The sequence below is a fragment of the Arvicola amphibius genome, chromosome 6 (assembly GCF_903992535.2).
Source record: "Arvicola amphibius chromosome 6, mArvAmp1.2, whole genome shotgun sequence".
Lineage (NCBI taxonomy): Eukaryota > Metazoa > Chordata > Mammalia > Rodentia > Cricetidae > Arvicola > Arvicola amphibius.
The window spans coordinates 94,960,988-94,983,014 of NC_052052.2; the positions used below are offsets into that span (position 1 = coordinate 94,960,988).

Genomic DNA, 22,027 nt, shown 5'->3' on the forward strand with positions numbered 1-22,027 from the left:
TCTCAGCTAATTTCCAGTGTGCACTCTTCGTTCTTACGTAGGTAGGTTCTCTCTGCCCACGTCCTGTCTTCTGTGAGTTTTAGTTATAAAGATGCCACCTGAAGGGGAAGCTCTTGCTTGTTTGTTTTCTTTCCCTATGCATTATCATTTTCCAGTTGATTTTCCTCTAAATAGATCTAGCTGAAGGGGCGATTCGTGTATGGAATGAGTGTCAGCATATAAGTGTGTTAGCGACTCTTTCCATGGCATGACCAAATACCTGACAAGAAGCCACTTAAAAGAGCAAAGATTCTTTTTGGCTCATGGTCCATCATGGTGGGAGCATCTCACTGTGGGCTGCTGCATGGCTGGGGAGTGTGGTGCCTGCTTATACATCAGTGCCGAAACAGGTAACCAGAACCAGGGTGCCTGTAATTCTAGCCTGCAGTCCCCAGCTGGACCAGTTACTTTCCATGTGGAAAGGTTTCCAAACTCCCAGGACAATGCCACCAGCTGGCAGAAGATGTGAAGACACATGAACCTCTTCCCTTTCTCTTTTTTGTAGCCATATTTCTTTTTTTTCCTTGTTCAATTTGATTACATCTGTGCTTTCAGTCAGATGTCAATATTTGCAAGACTCTGAGGCTAAGTCAATTTGATTTTTGCCTTTAAGTACATGTTAAATTCTAAGTAACACATTAATATATAAAACTGTTTATCAGACAGAAAATAATAAATTATTATATTACAATAATTTCTAAGGCATTTGGCATATATGCTTAATTATAAAGCTTTTGGTCAGAATCAATGTTTTTTATACTAATTGAAGAATACTTATAGTGAGGGATAAATGTGAATTATTTGTACTTCAGGATAAAGAAAGCATGAGAAAATATAAGAAATTGTTTCTTACTAAAGGGAATATAATATTGGAAGAAAAATTCAATTATACAGTGGCAACAATAGAAGAATTCTAAACTATTTTAAGCTTTGGATAGAATAAATTAACTACATTTTAAAATAAATTATTCAGGTGAAATACAAAGAAGGAATTAAGCATGCAGCAGCCATTTCAGATCCTCCCCAGCTAAAGAGAGCTAAAGAAAAGCAGAAGAACATCAGCAATGTGGTCTTATTTCCTCCAGTGCTTTTCTGTGGTATTAAAATACCACACATGATGGGAGCACAGCATCGGAACAAATGAAGTCTCATTACAATGAGTGCCACTGTTTGGTCCTTCCTTGGAAGTGGAGATAGCATTCCATACTCAATATCTCTATCACTCCCATACTGAGAACTTGCCTAAACTCTTACATGCAACTGTGCACAGAATGTTGCTCCTTAGGGAGAGGGTACATTGGAAGAAATCCAACCCTTTCCATTTATTCTCCAGGCTTCTCAAAATTTTCTTCATTTTTATGTTCGTTCATAAGAGTATGCATTTTGAGAGCAAGGTCTGTATAATGCCCTAAGGCTGAATAATTCAGAAAATGCATTGACTGTCACTGCACAGCTCCTTGCAAAAGAATTTTCTCTTCCAGTTTGAGCTCAGCCATCAGAAACTTTCAAGCACATACGCCATCCCTTTGCTCTGTGTTTGGAGCACTTTCATTTCTTGCGATGTGGAATTGTTGGGGCAGTTGACTGTGGTGGTGAAGTTGTCTCTTCTGCCCTCGGTTAAGAAAGAAGATCTGTATGCAGTAGGTCATCTTCTGTAGTGTTAGGCCAAATGTCAGGTCTTCTGATGTTAGAACTTGGTAAGGGGAGAAACTGAGGTTCCTGTGTGGAAAGTTGGTAGAGACGGTATGCCACTGCAGTACGGGCGTGGGGTCTTTGTGACTTTTTTCTCAATGCATTGAGTGATGACAAGAGTCTATTTTACATTTAACATGACTCCTTTCTAAATGACAATGATAATAAATCATTTTAAGAATAAGATGGCAATTTAGTAAACATTACTTTAATGTCAAGAATTGGTGAACTGACAGAAGGTATAATTCCTTATTATTGATGAAATCAAAATCAGGAAGTAATCAATAAATTATATAATGTAAAGTTTATCAATGAAAGGAAAAGTTTAGAATATTTGACAAGGAAAAAGTTGGGGACTAGGGTCTCAAGATGACATCTGGAAAAAGTGGATACAAAGCCTTATCCTTACCCAAGAAGCTATTTCCAATTGATACTTGCTGAGAATATGAAAGTCATTTTTGATTAATAGAGTATCAAGCACATTTTAGGTCAGACTCCATGACCACAAGTAACTGGCCAACATGACAGAAACATGGAAATGTTGTTGTTGGGGTTTTTTGTATGTTTTTTTGTTTGTGTGTGTGCATTTGTTTTATTTTGTTTTGGTATTTTTGGCTTTATTGCTTTTGGTTTTTGTTTCTTTTTTGAGGGGAAAAATGACAAAACGTTTGTAGATAAGCAGGGGGGAATATTTGAGAGGCATTAGAGGAGAGGAAGAATATGATCAAAATACACTATATGAATTTTTAAGTAATTTAAAAATGACTATTAGTTCATGGAGAAAAGATAAAATATTAATGATCTGTAGCACGTGACATTTCCATTAGTATGTTCCTGTGTTACACATTTATTTCTCCCGATTCCAAACAATCTTATGCTTTGTTTCTCAGCTCCAGTATAAAGATCAGAACTATAAGGCCACTCCAGTAACCATGACCCCAGAAATAGAGAGAGTGAGGAGGAACCAGGAGCAGCTGAGTGCGGCAAGTCATTCTGTTTTCTTTTATATTTTATCTAACAGGATGTATTTTTCTTTTTCAAAAGGACGCTCTGTGAACCAGTGGACCCTGGGCATTTGGGCATGCTTTCACACAGTCACACATTGGAGGGCATAGAGTGTGACTCTTGTGTGAGTCAGGAAGTCTGCATCCTACTTTCTTACTCAAGAGGGCTTTGTCCTGTTTGCTGGGACATGAGGAGCCATAAGAGCCACATCTTTTCTTCTTGAACTCTTTAGTTTACTCCTAAATCTCTAAAATTGCATCTAAGTAAGAAGCTGGGAAATAAAGAGGTGTATGTATTGGAGGGGGAAACAATATTAGAGACTGGACAAGAGAAGACTTGGCTTGATGGGCCCTCTACCATGCAGCGCCAAGGCAAGACACCTCATAAATGAAATGGGAGACACCAGCCAGTCATTTAATAATCCATTGCAATAAAGTTGTCCTAGTTAACCGAGGGGACCTCTGCTCTATGCTAGCCCTTCTTTTAATATTATATGTGAACACATGAGCTCATCATCATTAATTTCTTGGATGGTTGGATGTGGAAAACTGAATTTTGAGGAGTCAGAGACCATGCCAAGAATCTGTGGCAAGTAAGGGCAGAGCTGGGACTTGAACTTAGGCCTCCTGGAATTTAGAAATCCCTGTAGGGTAGCTCCAAGTAGTTATCTTTTACCTTTTGTCAACCTTTTTTTTTTTTTTTTTTTTTTTTTTGGAACTTTCCTCAATAGTGAGAATAGCCCCTTTCTTGCCAAACTGGCAGTTTGAAAGAGTTTCAAATGTAAGAGTTAAGTTCTCTCAGGTGGAGGAGGAAAGTAAAAGTGAACCTTGTGTATCTTTAAACCTCTGAAGGTAGAGGAAGAAGTCAGGGATGTTTTAATGGTGGGAATTAGGAGGCCAGAAGCAGACTAAAGCACTTACCCATCCTGCCATGGGGCCTTCCTTCTGGTTTATTGCCGTGGCACCATTATGATGGTTCTTTTTAAGGGTGTTCCCTTAGCTCCATTGCTTTCCTTTGTAAAGTTTGTAGCTAGCTGTGGCAGGAAACAGACTGCTTATTGAAGATCCCCCTTTAAGCAGCATAATCAGCTCTTCCTGATCACTTGAGTTCAGTCAATAGGAGGTCACTATGTTAAAAGCAAGAGTGGATTTGAGTCCCAACCCTTGTGGTCGTCACTTGGAGCTCTTTATACTATTTATTAATATTCTTATATATCCTCTATAGGTCAAATACAAAGGAGAGCTAAAACAGCCAACTTCCATTTCGGATCTACCAGAGCTGAAGAGAGTGAAAGAAAACCAGAAGAATATCAGCAATGTGGGAACATCTCAGTATTAATCATTTGTATTTAATGTGTCAATATGCAGATGAGGGAATTGTATTAGAGCAAAGGTTCTCAACCTGTGGGTCGGGACCCCCACATATCACACACCCTGCATATCAGCTATTTACATTATGGTTCATAACAATAGCAAAACTATAGTTATGAAGTAGCAAGGAAGTAATTTTATGTTTTGGGGTTTCCATAGCCTGAGAAGCTGTATCCGAGGGTTGCTGCTTTAGGAAGGTTGAGAAGCACTGTATTAGAGAGTTGCTGGTCTCAGCTGACCGGCAGCTTCTCCAGGGGACAGTGTCAGGTGGTAGGGGCTGTACTGTGCAGTGCTGGACTAAGATGACTGTCCTGTAGTTTGTGGCATATTATCCTCCTCTTACTTTCATTCTGGTGATTTCTGTGGTTGCTACAAAGACTGGGGTGGTTTCTAGCATCTTGGTCCTGCAGTTCTGTGCTCTGACTGCAGAGTTCCTACCTGCCTGAGTTCTTGTTTGTCAGGCCCCTCCTGGCCCTTTCTCTCACCCATGATGATTCTTGCTATGTTTCTGGGGGAAAATGGTGAAGTATGTGTGGTTGACTGGCTATAGCATGTGAAATGGAGCAGTTAATAGTCACTTAGCCCAAGGCAGCATTTTTACTTAGACTCGTGGACTACTCTAGATCCCTCTGTTTATATAACCCACCCACAGTTCACTGAGAGCATCCTTTTAGGATCCCATTAATGTACAGAGTGGGCTCCTTGGAAGAGGAAATTTAGAAATCTATTAATCTTCAAAGAAGTCTTTTATGCCTCAAACCATGACCAGTTTATGAGTCAAAGGCAGGTTATCATTTGATTCTTTTCCTAAGAGCTATCTTTTGGAGGAGTAAATGTTCATTTCTTCCCAGCCATTCTTGCTATGACTATTATTCTGAAGAAGGGATGTGGTTAGCGAAAAGGAGCAAAGAAATGGAGATGAGCATGATGTCTTTACATGACTTGCCATGGTCACCTGTGAAATCCATCCTTTCAAGGCTCCGCTGAAGTTAATTTCTGAGAAAACACAGTTATGTGGGTCCATTCTATTCAAACAAGACTCGTCACATCCGCAAAGCATTTCTTCTCATACCCATCTGGGATTAAAGGCTCATTCCAGGCTCACTGGTGATATATGCGAGCCTAGCCACACTGATTGAGAAGAGGTCCGCTGCTATGCCAAAATGAAATAGAGGCTTGAAGATGAAAGCGTTTCCAGTCCTCACCCTCCCCTTCCTTTCTCCTTTGTCTTAATGACTTCCAGTCCTTGGCTAGTCCTTTAAAATTAAATATGACGTGATTCCGTTTTTGTTGAGCTGATTCACAATCTTCTATTTTCCTTCTCTGAAATGGTAGGTTTATTATAAAGGTCAACTGGGAAGGGCCACGGCTTTAAGCATAACTCCTGAAATGGAAAGAGTAAAGAAGAATCAAGAAAATATTAGCTCGGCAAGTGGTTTTACTTCATTTTGGGCCATTGCAGAGGATGTATCCTTTACAATTTACTTGTGTTGCTTATTGTCTTATGAATAAAATCTATTCATATCAATAAACACATATACTATCGCAGATGAATCCCAAAAGTTCTCACTATACACATTTACGTTATTGTGCAATCCCTTGTTAATATTCCTAGATATGACTGATAGCTACATCTATAGTTTATTTAAGCTAAGAACCATGTTATTTTATTCAATGTCTTTGAAACTGACCAAGTCTTTAATATATAAATTAAAAATTTGTAATTTTACTAATGTACTTCACCGAACATGAGTTATTAAATGCTTTCTACAAAAACGAGTAGTTCAGAATAAGAATTCAGAAGATAAAAGGGTTAGTGCAGTTAATATCATTAAAACTAAATCAGGAAAATGGTTCACGGTGAGTATGCATCGCCTTAGTGAAATGTAGGGCTCCAGGGCTCCATGGCAGGAATCCGGAAATGCCCACAGTTCTGAGCCCTGAGCCCAGCACACCGGGCAGATTTCGTGCCTGGGGGTCAGCATATGGGATTCATAGTTGACAGCTCTCTCGTAGCATTCCTGTCCAGAGAGACTGGATGTATTCAGCATCAATTGTCTTTAAGCTCTAACTGCTCAGAAGAAAACATAGAACTGTTCCTCGTGTTCCTCATTCTCTAGAGAGGGAAAAAAGAAAGGAAATTAGAAGATGTCTCATGTACTTCCCTCAACACTCTTAGAGTAAAACATTGCTTAGCAATAGAAAATTCGACTGGGCTCTGTTTCATGTTTTATCTCCCCAGTTTAAATGTGCTGAGCAGGTCCACTGTGGTCATTTCCTGACTGTTGGGCACACGTGTTTGTTTGCTCTCAACAGACTTAAGTCCTTTATACAGTACTTTAAGGGGAATCATCAAGAGTGTAATTTAGGTTACTATTCTGGAACAAAATGTAATCCACTGAAAGAAAAGCTACCTGGGAAATAATTCTGAGTAGGTTGCACATTACTCACCAATTTGAAAAGCTTTAAAATGTTATGTAGCTTTTAGATTATAGTTATCCAGTTATATGAATGTCTGCTGTTTCCTTTGCAGGTGAAATACACGCAGGACCACAGGCAAATGAAAGGCAGACCGTGTCTGATCTTAGATACACCTGCTTTGAGACATGTTAAAGAAGCACAAAACCATGCTTCCATGGTAGGATGCGACAGATCATTGTCTCCGTGACTAAAACATACTAAGGAATGGCAAGAAGTGTTTGGATGGCATAGTTCACTATTAATCTGGACAACTAACAACACACGGGCATGGGAATGAGCCCTTGGGGCAGGGTGTTTAAACTACACTGAAATGTAATGGAAATATTTACTCTAATAAAATAATTTCCCCACGATTTCTGGTGTGTTTTTATTTCTAACTTGATAATTATAAATACATGTGTAAATGACATTTATCTAGACTTTGTTTTTTACTTAACTTTAAGACTTATATTGGTATATTTGCATATTATAAAGAATATTTTTGAGTGTGTTTCAAAAGCAGTTTTGTATCAATTTTTTTTACCATAAAGTTTACCCATTTAAAGTGTTTAGCTTAAGCTAGTCTTAACAATTATTGCTCTCTTTGAATTTTAGAAAATGAAAAGAATGTATGTTTTATAATATACATTTTTTATAAGTATATATGAAATTTTACACAATATATATATATATATAACTCTCTTAATCTAATTTTAAGTAGCACTGTCGTCTTGAAGAATTATGCTCCGATGACTAATCACTGTTGCATATTACAGGTGAAAGATAGGAAAGCAATTTGTAGTCAAACTGTGTGTTTTATGCAATAACTAGTGTTTTTAAGTAATTGTCTTTAATAGCTTACTGATATATAGGTTTTCATATCATTTAAAGAAGATGCTATTTATAGTGTTTAAAAATATAAAATTATCGGTGCTTGGTTTCTGACATTTTTTGGGGGTATTTGTGCAAAAATTTTGTGAGGCAATGCGGAATTTCAGTTTGAATTAATAATACTTTTTCTTCTTTTTCAGGTCAAATATCATGAAGATTTTGAGAAGACAAAGGGGCGAGGCTTCACTCCCATTGTGGATGACCCTGTGATGGAGAGGGCAAGGAAGAACACCCAGGTTGTAAGCGATGCTGCCTATAAAGGCGTCCAGCCTCATGTCGTGGAGATGGATCGGAGACCTGGGATCATTGTGGGTAAGTGTGTGGTCTTCTCGCTGGTATGCATGGGCAAAAGACCATGCCCACATTCATCCAACCTCACAGGTTTGGGTAAATTTCAACTAGATCACAGGTAGAATGCTCCGGCATCGTGCTGAAAGGGATTTCAGTATTACCGGTATTTTCTATTTCCCAGAGTTCTGTGTGATATCGCCTTGTTAAGCAGCAGCATCCCTGAGAGCAGTGATTATAATGGTTGAACATTCTGCTTCCTGGAGCATGTGTGCTTGCTGGGTGAAAGTGTTACACCGTAGACATCATGTCCGTGGGAGACCGAAGAGTTATTTCCTGTTTAGGTCCTTTTGTGGTTAAACAGAATCTGATGGTATTCTGTCACACAAATCACTTGTATTTTTGAACTGTGTTTCTGAGCTAGGATATTTGGGGGCCACCTGAAAGCCTGGTTGTTTAGAGAGGAACCCTTTCTTCATTGTGTCTTTTTCTTACATTCAGTCTAGGGGCATCCTAGGGAATGTGGTTTGAGCTATCAGCAGGAATCTAGCTGACGTGGAAGCAGGCTGGAAAGGAAAGCCATGAAGTCTCAGCATAGATCACGAAGTTGTGGCAGGAGCAGCTGGAGGCAGTCGGTCACATTGCGTCTGTGCCTAGGAAGCAAGGAAGGCTGAACACTTGTGCTTAGCTCACTCTCTCCCTTTCATCCACTCCAGGACCGCAACGCGTAGAATGGCACACCTGCATTTAGGATGGGTCTCCCCACCTTAGTTACCTCAGTCAAGATAATCCCTCCCAGGTGTGTCCAGGGATGTGTCTCCACGGAGGCTTTAGATTCTGTCAAGTTGACCGTACAAGTTGCCATCCCAGTCAGAGAGGTTTTGGCAATCACGGTGTATCGCTCTCAGTAACTTCAGTTAGATTACCTTCCTCTGCAAGGGAAGGGCTTCTGCTGGAGAGTCAGAGCAGTGGAAGGGTGTGGAGAGGTGGGTTGGGTGGGGAAGCACACATTTCAGAGTAACATTTAGTCTAAAGCGAGAGTGCTAACATCAGAGCCCTGAGTGACTTGGAGCCTTACCAACGGGAAGCAGAGTATTTTCCAAAGAAGTACTCCAGGCCTATCTGTAGGCTATTGATAGCTTCACTCATTTCCCCAGGTTGATTACTTACCGGGCCATAGTAAGATGGATGGATGAATTGTGATGTTTTCAGTACAAGTGATGCAGGAGTAGTTTCATTGATTTGTGCTAATAACTCATAAGACAGAGTGGTGTGATTCATCTCACCCTGGGGTCCTACAAAGACGAGGGGCTAGGAATGATGGTGAAATCATCGCTAAAAGCGATGAAACTGTCTAGACAGGGCTCTCAGTTAGTATTTATAGTATTTTCAATAGCACTTATCACTATTTTTTAAAATATAGATTTATAACTAAAATTATTTATTCAATGGACAATCTAGGAGTCAGTTTCTTTTTTCTTATGGGGAAAAATCAGTGTCCATGAAGGCTTGTTTATAAGATCATAAAACAAAATACATTTAACCAACACTAAATGTCCCAGTGAGCCAGGGTCTACATCATGAATGGAAATACATGTTCATGGATTTGCTGATGAGTGCAGACCAAGACGGTTGATGCTGCTCCTATTTTTGTTGAGCTCTGCTGCTGCTGTTTACTAGCTGAATGCACTTGGCAGGGGTACTGATTCCTTCTTAGTCTCAGGTTTCTTACCTATGAAATGATAACAACAGCAGTGCCTATAGTAGTAGATATGAGTTAGGTCATAACAGAGAACAGTGCTTGGCCTATATTCCACAGTATACCATTGAGAAGAAAGTCTTTGCTTTTCGTTCTCTAATTATGCTATCTTAAGCTCCCCTCATTTCTTCCATAATTGGGTATTTATTTACCAGTTTTGTATCAGTGCACAGTCCTCTTAGGTCCAAGCATTGCGACAACAAATACATTCACAAATCATTAAACTTGAGTTTTGCCTGTAGCTAAAAGAAGGGCACATTGGCTGCTGTGTTTGTTAGTCAGATGTCTGTCATTGTGACGAAATATTTGAGGAATCAACTTAAAGAGGAATTGTGTTCGTTTGTCTGACAGCATGAGGTTTGAACCCATGGTCTTTTGGCTCTCTGGCTTTGGGTCTTGTGGCAAGGCAGTGCAGGGCAGTCAGAGCGACAGAGAAAGGCAGCCACTGGAAAACAATGGAGAGTTGGGTGGGCTTGTCCCAAGGTGGTCTTAAATGCCCCAGTTGCTTAACTTCCTGTCACTAGGGATCACCTCTTGAAGTTTATACAACTTTTAAAAATGTCATCACAGGCTAGTGACGGTGTCTTCAATACATGGACCTTTGTGGGGACACTTCAGACATAAACTATGGTGACAGTGTGGTAACTGAACACAGAAGTAACTAATCTATGATTCATTGAGGGCAGAAAGCATGTTTGCGCATGCCTTCAGGCCCCATCCCTCATGGTTCCTTGTTAGAATCCTTTCTACGGAATTGGGATAAATGTGTCCTCTATGGTTTTATTTGTTCCCATAGACCCCAGCAGTCTTGGAATGAAAACTGAACCTGCCACTTGTCTACATTTCCAGCATTCTTTCCTGTTACAGGGAGAGGACAGTTTTAAACAAAAGCATTTCTGTCATTTCCCATGCGACTCAGGTGTCCTCAGGCAGGAACTTGAGCAGATGCTGTCTGTTTTTGGGTGAAGCACAGGAGTGCTGGGGGTTGGGGATGCTATAGAACTGAACATGGCAGCCATGTGTGAATGTACCTTGGGCTGAGCCGTAGGTGCTTCATGGAGACTCTCATGCTGCGCAGTGAAGAAACCTGGCTGCTCACATTGGATGAAAGTGAGGACGGCTCCCCATTTCTCTGGCTCTGAAGTGCACTGGGCAACTTTTAACATGTTGCCTTTGCTTGACTGTTTCCCTTGCTGACTTTTCAAAGCTCCCTCTTTATCTCTTGGTTTCTTCCTTTTGGTGAAAGACCTCAAAGTATGGCGCACAGATCCTGGCTCCATCTTCGACCTTGACCCCCTGGAGGACAATATTCAGTCTAGAAGTCTCCATATGCTCTCTGGTATTGTTTGAGTTTCTCTCTGTTTCCCTAGGTTTCCTTTGAAAGTTAATAATGATGCATTATAGTTTTCACTGTGGCAAACATACCATGGAAATTGAAAGCTGAGAATTCAGAAAATGCGAGAAATGTACTATGTCACTTTAGAATAACATTAGTTATTTATGAAAACAAAACTTATAAAAGGAACTTGGAAATAAATCCTACATTAGTTTGTCCTAGATTAATTTAAAATGGTGTCTAGAGCATACTTTCATTTGCCTTTCATTGGTAAATGTGATTCTATAGGCTTTCTGGGACTGCGGATCTGGTTATTTGGATTGCAAAGAGCTTCTGGGACAGAAGGGAGATTTGTTTCAAGAAATACAGTATTATAGTATTTTAGAGTCGATTCAAAACTTATACATACAACAACAGGAAGGTTTCTCTACAGCATCATGCAAGCTTTCCAATTCTGAATTTTTATAGATGCCTTTTCCCCCATGGAGGCCTATTTGATTGTGAGCTTGGATGACATGTCTATCACTAAAAGGGAAAAAAAATGAATGCTTTGGTATAGTTACAGCATGACCAAACATTTAGACTTTTAAGCCATGTTAAGCAAATATGGTTTGAAAATTACTATCTAATTTCAGAGTCTCAAAAGAAACAAGATACAAATACCTTGTACTCAGGGCTACTTGAAAGCAAGTATTTAGAGCAGAGCAGATGTTTACTCTCAAAGAATTTTTTTTTTTACTTTTCTAGTGTTTGCCTAGTGATTGTCTGTCTCCTATCCCTTATGTCTCTTAAAAAACAAACAAACAAACAAACAAACCCTACAGACTAAACGAGAAGAAACGTCTTGTAGGTCCTGTATGTATGTGATGCAGTCCTTGCTAAGTCTGGGGTGGGTCGCCAGAACCTTAGAATAGCAGAGCTTTGGGATTATTATTTAATCAGGAACTGTTTTGCTTCCCCGTGAAGCTTTGTTTGTTGTCTAAGTCACACACTCATGTGTCAAATATTCTCCCTCTGATGTAGAAAAGGCGAGTCAGTACCGGAGACACCTGTCTCGTTCCCAGTCCAGCAGCACTTTTGGTACAGGTCTGGGAGATGACAAGTCGGAGATCTCCGAGCTCTACCCTAGCTTTTCCTGCTGCAGTGAGGTAACCAGGCCGTCTGACGAAGGAGGTATCAAACCACAGCCATTTAAAACTAACTCACCTTCCCGGTGTGCACCAGAGTGTCTTGTACACATTTTCACCTTTGCACAAACAGCTTGCGTGTACTTGGAATTTTAAGTTGAAGTTTGGAAAGATAAGAATCTTTTACGTGAAACTACTAATTTGTAGTTTGGCATGCTTCACTGTTGTCCATACAATGATCCATAACAACAAAGGGTCCTGGGAGATTTGCTATGGGGCGCATGACTGGTGTGTATGTCATGGGTATGCACAGTCTTAGTAGACACCAGAGCTCTGTGTAGTTTCTGTATGGCTTCCATTAGGGGGAGAAAATCAATCTTACATTAACACTTGAGTGGTTAAGAGATGCTATAAAATGGTGTGTGTTTTAATACTGATATATATTTATTGAGTTACAGCTTCTCAAAAAGAAATGGCATGTAATACTTGGGATCTAAGATTTCTTTTTTTAAGTAGAAAAGTATTGTTGTTGGTAATAATCATCATCACTTCATCATGAATTCCACTCCTTTTCATGTGGTTTTTCTTTTCTGTATCAAAGCTAATGGATTGCTTGTAGAACTTTCAGTGCATTCCATTAGGATGTTACATGGTGGCTGTGGCTGATAAAGCTGTTATTAATAACAAAACTCAATGCATTGGGAAGGCAAGGAGACAGCTCAAATACTGAGTTGTCTTGTCAATGATCAGACTGCTGAAGTTTCTAGATAGGAGTTTGAAGTTAAGTAGCTGAATACCTAGGGGAAGTAAACATCATTTCTGCTCTTGTTATCAAGTCATTGTCTATATTCACCACAATAACACATTATGAACATAAAATCAATCATACTCTTTATACTTGAATTCTAAACACACCCTGGCTTGAGGTTTCTAGAGGATTTGTTGGAGATGGAGGACTTCCTTTTATTCATTCTTTTTCCAAGACAGAATCTTGCTATATATAAATTCAGACAGTCCTCAATCTTGTGGTCCTCCTATCTCAAGCTTTTGAGTGTGTAGTGCCTTTAAGATTATTCTCAGCCCCTTTGTATGCAGCCCCAAAGAAACAGTTATGAATGAGTTTTGCTTTATTATAGACAAAAAGCTGGTTGCTTGCTTTCTTCAGGGTCTGGCTTATTCATGAAGGCTTCTGTAACTACTTCAGTGATTTTTCTTCTTTTTGGGTGGGAAATACAGACTCTTCCTTCAGTGCCTTCCAAAGTTCTGAATGCACATACTACCACTGATGCTTGATAGATAAACACAAGAAGCAAGTGTAAGAAGTAGTGTGGTCAGTGACATTTAGCATCATCCAGAGTGTTTGCTTCAGTCGTGACTCTTATATTCCATGTGTGCACAATACCACAGCAACCACTCACCAATCATACATCTGCACCGGCCAAGAACTGGGATCTATAATGCATTCCATAGTGAGCAAAGGAGACAGGGATCTACTGCAGAGGGGGTCTTAGCCTCTGGTGGAAGACCCTGATATTAAACAGGCACAAAAATGCTACTACATAGTTATAAGCAGAGTCATGATATGTGCAGATGGGACAGGGCCTAAAGGATGGTTGACAGGCAATTCCGTTTGGCCTTGATGTTAGAGAAGACTTCCTCAAGGAAGGAAAGTGGGTCTGACTGAGCAGAGTACTGTGAGGTCATGACATTGGCTCCATCAAATAGATGTGTCAGCTCGACCGACCGTTAAAATGCAGAGAGTGTACTGGCGCAGTACTCTGAAGCCCTCTTCCAAGTCTATGTATGGCCTTGGATGACTCCACATAGACACAGAAAATTCAGAACTGCTTACTCCAGGAGCCTCAGCTCCCATCTGTGCCCAGGTTAGCCTGGGTCACTACTTTTTCTCTCCCAAGGCTGTAAAACCCAGTGCTGTTAGCTGTGCATAATCTCCTCTTGCCTTTTCAAATCACCTGTTGTGTTTTTCCTCAAAGTATTTAAAAAAGAGAATCAACTCCTATTTGGAGTTGAACTGAATGAGATGATGTCTCTGTTGAGAAAAAGTACCAACACATATTCTTTTGCTTCTATTAGATTTTGAAGAATAGAGCTGAAAATAGCTTATAATCTTTCTGCCTCATCTGTTCACTGAGATTGTAGGCAGGTGCCATCTTGCTCATTTAGGAAGAAGTTTAGAAATACTTTTTGGTGGTCTGGAGAGAGTTCTGTGGACAAACCACTTGCCATGCAAAGTATGAGTACAGTTTGGCTCCCCAGAAACCACACTAGTGCCCAGTGGGTATGGTGGCCCTTCATGATTTCAGCCTGAGAAGGCAGGGACAGGGAATCTTTGGAGCAGGATGGCTAGCTAGACTATATTGGTAAGTTCTGGGTTCAGGGGAAGAGTAATTGAGGAAGACTATAGTTGTTAACTTTGTCTTTCCATGCACACATTCATCCAAACACATGAGGACATGCATACACACATGCACATATACCATACATGCATACACATGTACACACTGTCCATGTACTTGCTTGCTTCTGTGATTCTCTAGTTAGTGAGTGAGTAGATGGAATCTTGGGCTTCCTGCCTGCTAGATAGACACTCGACCACACTCCCAGACCAGAAACGTTATTTAAAATGAAGGGATTTTCTACTCTGAGCAAGGTGGCAGGAGGTGCATTTTTGACAGGCGGTGATGGCTCACTGGGTTGAAGAGACCTTCTGATGTAAAATGGACCCTTTTGAGGTATTTGTAAGTTTCTGCTGTTTATAGGCACCTCTTACAAGGATAATATACTCTTTATTTAGGGACACTACCTAGTTTTCCAGGTAAGCATTGAGGTATGGAGTAGAAGTTAAAATGTACAAGTAAGTTTGATGATATCAACTCAGGAGATTCAACACTAGAAGGTATCTATGCTTCTTGGAGAAGTCTTTATGACACATGAGAATATGATTTCCTTCATTTTAGGTGAAGCAAAACATAGTCGGTGAGATCCACCTCACCTGTGTTCAAGTGAATTCATCCATTCATGTCTTTTATTCATTCTCCACGATGCAGTCATTAGAACGTCTTATCATGTCTGCCATGCAAAGCCTTTCCTGGTGCTGCTGTGCTATCTCTCTCACTGCTCTGAGAACATATCTGAGCCAATGACTAGCAGAAGTGATATAAGGGAGGTAGGTTTTATTGTGGCTCAGGGTGGAAGAGGTTATATAGCCCACCATGGCAGGAAAAGCATAATGGTATTCATGGTGGCAGAATCTTGTGGCGAGGACTCTTCACATCTTGGTTAACCAGGAAGCAGAGAGCTTGGACCACAAAGCAGGGTTAAGTCATAACCCTCAAAAACTGTTTCCTCCAGTGACCCACTTTCTCCAGGGAGGCCTGCATCCTAAAGGTTCCATAACCTAAAAGAATCCAGAAAATAAGGGCCACAGGGCTGGGGAGATTTCTCAGTGGGTAGTGTTCCTGCTGCATAAGCATGAAGCATCCCAACTCAAATGCCCAGCACACATGTCAAAATCTAGGTATGATGATGCATGCCTGTAATCATAGTGGCAAAAAGCAGAGGCTGGAGGATCCTGTGGGCTCTCTAGGCAATCAATCTAGCCAATAAATACATAAATAAAGTAGAAAGTGACTGAAGAAGACACCTTGCATTGATCTCTAACCTCCATAAATTCTCATGCACACACAGAATATCTTTGTGAAATAAACTCTCTTGTAGAAGGCCTGGAAGGGAACTTTCACATCTTTTGTTTCAATGACATTGAAGTAAAGCTGAAAACAACTTGAAGTAGGAACATTCCCAGAGGGATCCCCCACTCCCTTTTCCTGCAGAGGAAAGGAAGAGATAGTATTCCTGACCTCTTGGAGGCTTTGAAATGTAGGATCACCTTTGAAATGCATGCTGTGCTGGGCTCTGGTGAGGAGGAGCTGATTGATTGAAAGACAGGATTTGATGGTGATGACAACTGTTTGGTGGAAATAATTAGTGTCTTTAGCAGCAACAGTCAATCATGTGCCTTTGTTTAAACTCTGTCCCCAGAATTTGATATGCATTTTCTAACACTTGCTAGAGGATGAAGAAAATGGAAAATGTTCTTATGTATTTCAAATGCTCTTTTTTTTTGTCCAGATTTTCTTGATTTCTTTAAATTGTGAGCGTGTAGGATCTTTATATGATTACAATGTGTTATATCCTAGAAAATGGTCCTTTTATGTATTCAGTCGTCCCCTGCTGTAGAGGGGACATATGTGACAAAGCCATGCTATATATCAGGACTCTGAACCTTGGGTCCTGACCCTGGCTCTGGTCTCCTGTGCACAGCAGACAAGAATGTAGGCACAAAAGTGTTCTGAGATATTTCATGCTTCTTTAGCGAAGTGCCATAAATTTCAGTGAACTCTTTTCCCTGTCTCTATGACAATGTGTTTATGTTCCAAAGCCATCTGTTCAGCTTTACAAGCTAGGTGGCTAGGCAGCTGTGAGGGTCAGTTACTGGGGTCCCTCTTAGGAGAGAGGGGGAGATGCTGATCCATAGGACAAAGGGTTAGATAGTTGTCTAGTTTCCTTAAAGAGCAGTGCAGCATTTGGATTTCATTGTTAACCCAAAAGAATTCTCTGAATTTTCTGTTTTCTTGTTGCTTCGGCTCATCTCTCATGCCAGTTGCCCATCTTGCTTTGATTGCTGAATGTTTCCATTTTCTGTGATTATCTGGAACTCACTTTGCTTGCCAAGCTGTTCTTCGATGGATTAAGTTACTAAAGGGGTTTCCTTGAATATCTCTGTTGTGCTATTTTGATTCAATAACGGAGGATTTTAGTTAAACTTCATCCGATTTTATTTTGATTCTTGAATAGCTGAAATCATCTCCACTGCCTTCCAGTGTTGTCCTTTGCTTGCTTTTTGTCTGACACACATGCTGCCTGGTGGACACCCTCCTTATGGTCTCCTTTGATCTTGTGTTTGTCTACATGGTACATCTGCCTCCTGGTACTGCTTTGTGTTTCATTGGCTTTCCTTCATTTGCCGTCTTCTGTTGTCGCGAGAGTTTTTAATGTGTTGCAATCGCGGTTGTTCTTTGATGCCCTCGGTATGAGCGTGTGCTCAGTTTGGCTTCAGGTATTTTCCGTGTGTCTGTTTCTGCTGCAAGCATCAAAGGGCGTAGGGGTGTGCTGGTGAATGAAAAACAGGTGCACTTTCCAAAACAGACTTTTCAGTTTTCTAACCTGTGAACTTTCCCCCAGTCCTTTCTGCCTTTCCTGACTCAAATGAAATAAATGTCTGAGGTTCATGGAGCTTAAGCCAGCCCGGCCAAACTGTATGTACAGTATCATCTATGTGCATCAAACAGAGTAGATTTTTAAGAGAGCTTTCAGTATTTTCTGAAATTCTGACCCACTTGTCCACAGGTGAAAACAAAGCACCAATTAAGAAGAGAGTCGCCCTCAAGATTTGGTGGTACAGTAACTTTACCTATCTATTGCCATTTATCTAGTATCTTCCATATGGATGAGATACTGGAACACATGAAGAAAAGATACAGTTATTGTCTTCAATGAACTCACCATATTCTGGACGGTGAACCAGATACATGGTGTTCTGGAAGGCGTGGTGACGAAGCATTGCCTCTGATTAGAACTGACCAAGTAGGAACTAGATAAGGGGATCTGGAGACAAACACTGACGTGGATAACAGAGGAGCACACTGGGGACCTGGTTTCTCACCTCTTGTGCCCAGGACCATTGTAGATGCCCAACTAGAGTATGGGCAGCACAGAGCCTCTTTGGCAGAGATGGGATCTAGCAGCATGTTACCCTGGTCCTTGGGCTTACCTGTAGATGATAGGCTATTTGGAGGAGCAGCTACCTGGACTTGCTGGGCTCTCCTTTGAGTTTTAGTGCTTTACTAAGAGTGTGGTTCACATTTGCTGCATCTCAGTCCCACCAAAGGCTTCTTAGATAGAGGAGCAAATGGTACAGAAACAGCATTGTGAATTTTTGTTGCAAACTGTATTGTTTTTATGTTATTGTTGTTTATATGAAGAGCAGGTGGGTGAAAAACAAACACCTTCCTTTCGAACAACTCCCAGACTCCAGCAGGAGAACAGTGACTGGATGTTTAGTAGGCATCTTAAATCTCACATCTGAAAACAAAATCTCACTTCTGATTTCTCTCTTCACCATACATGTTTCCTCTTTGTACTTACCTGCTCGGCTATGATGTGATTATTTAATACTTTGGGAAAAACCTTGGAGACAATGTTACCAACTTTCTTCCTCCCATGATTCACATTTAGTTCACCCAATGGCTGGCTTTGTCATCAAAATAATGTATGTCTGTATAACACCAGTGAGATACTTCTCATTTCTTTTACTATACTTTGAGAATCACTCTCTGATTGCATTGAGCTTATAGAACTAGGCTCCTGCTCTCTCTAATTCCATCTTTAGCCATATTGCTCTGCCCTGGGCTCACCCCACTGTCAGAGACACCCTTTCAAAAGCTGTATTTGATCTCAATAGATTCTTGCTGCAAACACTCCAAAGGCTCCTGGTCTCAGACGAAAACCGAGAGACCGTAGTCCACAAGTCACTGCATGATCTGGGCCTTGGTTCTGACTTCATCTTCATTCTCCTCTTTTCCTCTGACCATGCAGACCTCCTGGCCATGTCATCTTGCCTATTATCCTCCTGCCTCTAGCCTTCCCAATTACTGGTCTCCTTGCCTAGAGCACTATTTCCTCCAGTGATTTTATTTCTTGCTTACTTCAGTCATCCGATTAAATGTCAACCAATCAGAAAGACTTTCTTTGGTCAATACATCCCATATACACTCCATGTATATATGGATGTTTTCATCTGTGTCTATATCTGTGTATCACTTGCATGCCTGGTTGCCCATGGAGGCCAGAAAAGGGGAGGTGAGAAGAGGATACGTGATACCCTTTGGCTGGAGTTACAGATAGTTGTAAACTACCATGTGGGTCCTGGAAATCAGTTCTGGGCGCTCTGGGAGAACAGCCAGGGCTCTCAACCACTGAGCCATCTTTCCAGCCCTACTTCTTGACATTTAATTAACAAATTTGCATACTTTCTCTCCCAGAATCCAAACTCAGTTAGGACATAATCTTTTTGTCTTCTTACTGTTTATTTGATCTCTATCCTAGAATTGTCACCTGGTATATTTATAACGAATAAATATCACTGGGTATATAAATATGTTCAATTTAAAGTTTAACCTGGAATATAAAGAAGCAGTTTTGCTGCATGTGTTAAATTGATAAAGCTTAACATTATTATTACCCTCTAATTAAAGTTTGTTTGAGTTTGAAGACAATACTACTATTTATAATTTTGAAAATATTAAGATAGATTACTGGGACATAACATTGGAGGTTATGTTTATTACAAATCTTGAGACAGCAAACCATCCATAACCAAGAAATCAGAAAATAATTTCTGCAATAATACTCTGCTTTCATGTAACTCCTTTTGACTCATTGTTTTATTTTGCTGATGGCATCCGCCCTGCCCCAAAAGTAGAAGCGCCCATCAAAATTTCCTCATTATGCTCTCATTTGTTATGAGGCCATGAACTCTATGGGGACAGTGGAGGTATGAGAATTTTTTTTTTACCTATGTTAAAAAAATGGGGAGTATGGTGAGAAGGGATGATGGACAGGAGGCTGAATGTGAGGATAGCAAGATCCCTCAGTTTTCCAGGACAATGTCATTAATTCACTTTCTGTTAAACTTGGTGCAGGAGTATCAAATACAAGGACATACTACTACTACTACTACTACTACTACTACTACTACTACAACTACTACTACTACTACTTACTACGCTACCAATATATGCAAGTAATAGACACAAAGCTGTATTTCTAAATGTCTTTTAATGTGAATGCTACCCAGAGGTTCCCAAGTCTTTGCATGATATTCATTGAGTTTTTAAATTTATAAATGACATTTTAGAGCCTAGTTCAAGGTTATTATCTTCTAACCATGAGTACAGTTTTAAAATTAGACTACTGTATTATAAAATAATTCTTTGGAAGGGGAAACAATGATGTACTCTTGGGGGGATGTAGACTATTACAGAAAATAATTTTAAGGTTTCCAAGAAAGTATAAATAATTACTATATAATTCAGCAATCTCTTTTCTAGGTTTATACCCCTAAAGAGATGAAATCAGATCCTTATAAAGCATTCCCATGATCAATACAACATTTTTTTTTCAACTCAGCTAGCAACTTTAATGTCCATCGAGAGATGCATAAAGAAAATGTAGAATAAAATACAAAAGAACTATTATTCAGCCTTTAAAAGGGGGTGTTTCCATTTTCTAGAACATGGCTGAGCCAGAGGACATGGAATTAAGTAAAATAGGCCAGGACACTGTGAAAAAACATCACATGATCTCATTTTTGTTTGAATTATAAGTAAAAAAAGATTAAATACGCTCAAATAGGGAAAAAGCAGTGATCACTATGGTAATCTGGGAAGGAAGAGGAAGAGAAAGATGGTGATGAGAAGATGGTGCCAAGTAGCGGATATGCGAGACTACTGCAGCTCGAGACCTACTGCGCACTATGAGCTGGACCTTGGCGTCTGTCACACAAGTGAGCGTCAGCAGGTTCTGACGTTCATCACACATGTGATATGAAAGGTGTGTTAGTCCCCTTCTTCATGTCAGTCATTTTACTTCTATATTTGTAGACTGTAGGCATAAAAATATTTAGCTCTTGAAGGAAAGCTTCTGGTCTAGAAATATTCACCTTCATTTTAAAATAAATTTAGTTCTATTTTCAGCCATATTTCAACTTTATGACCCCAGTTTCATCCTCTTCAATCTGATTTCTTTCTGACTAGAGTTTTATAAAGGAAATTATTTCAACTAGAGACTCTCAATGGCTATTTCCCAACTGAATTTGGGTGTTATTTCTAAACTGAATTTGTAAATTTGTTTGTATCTGTTGTAATGTTTTATGTCTTTTGAATTTTGAGACCGTTGTGACTTTGTAGCTCCTGCTGACCTGTAACTCAGGATCTTCCTTTGCTAGTCTCCCGAGTGCTGGTGTTCTAAGTGTGCATTGTCACACCTGGTAAAGTGAGTGCTGGCATTCTAGGTGTGCATTGTCACACCTGGAGAAGTGGGTATTGGCATTGTAGGTGTGCATTGTCACATCTGGTGAACTCATGTTTTGCTATTTTTATTTATGTCTAGATAACTTTGAAGAATTGATGGCTGGTAGATCAAATTTCTGTTGTGAAATTAATTGATAGTAAAATGAATTTTTGTTTCTTTATAATATAAAACCCAACTAGTAGATTAACACATCATTATGCAATCAGTATGTATAGTTTATCAAATGTACAAGTACATATTAGGCAGATAGTTTTTCTGGATAAAATAGAATGATATTGCTATCTGAATGAGAAACAAAGAATGCTTTCTTTCTCCTTACCTCCCTTCCTCCCCCTTTCCTCCCCCTCTCCATCTCTATCTCCCTCTCTCTTTTCCTCTCCCTTTCCCTTCATCTTCTTCTCCATTCTTTATCTCTTCTCATCAGAGTCCAAAATGGCTCAAAAGGAATTTTAAAAAGCCATTGCCTCAGAAGGAATACCACTTTCTGAGATCCGACTTTGATTTCCCCAAAGTGAATGGATTACTGATACCACAGTTTCTTCCAGATGTGTTTGGGAACATCTCATTAACAATACACGTATTGCTTATGGAGCTCATCCTCCAACATTAGTCCAACACCCGACATAAATCGAGTATAGACAGAGTGCAGCCTTAGAGCGTGATTAGCCTGGCTTCCTCATCATCATAAGCACTTAGGTGCGTTCTCCTTCCTTTTTCTCCCTCTCATCCCGATCTTCCTCCAGCAGGAATCACAGACTGCTCTTCTTCAAACTTCGGTGCATCACTTCTGGAAGCCTCTCTGCCCCTCAGACCTCAGTGCCCTTGAACTCCAAAACTCTCAGTGACTATTCAGAAGTTGACCTTAAAGTCTTGTCGTATCTGCTGTGAT

The 22,027-nt window shown here is 40.1% G+C and overlaps 1 protein-coding gene across 3 annotated transcripts in view; it reads left to right on the plus strand.

The window, feature by feature from the left end:
- Nebl (nebulette) overlaps window positions 1-22,027 on the plus strand; it is a 348,833-nt gene that overhangs the window by 315,468 nt on the left and 11,338 nt on the right. Inside the window, exons 23-27 of one of the 3 annotated variants that reach the window (XM_038334492.1) lie at window positions 2,622-2,714; window positions 3,961-4,053; window positions 5,442-5,534; window positions 6,640-6,744; window positions 7,598-7,769. In XM_038334492.1, the coding sequence (XP_038190420.1) occupies window positions 2,622-2,714; window positions 3,961-4,053; window positions 5,442-5,534; window positions 6,640-6,744; window positions 7,598-7,769 (556 nt within the window). Of the gene's footprint in view, window positions 1-2,621; window positions 2,715-3,960; window positions 4,054-5,441; window positions 5,535-6,639; window positions 6,745-7,597; window positions 7,770-10,750; window positions 10,844-22,027 lie in introns of all 3 variants that reach the window. The other 2 variants (XM_038334490.1, XM_038334491.1) reach the window with 2 other exon arrangements.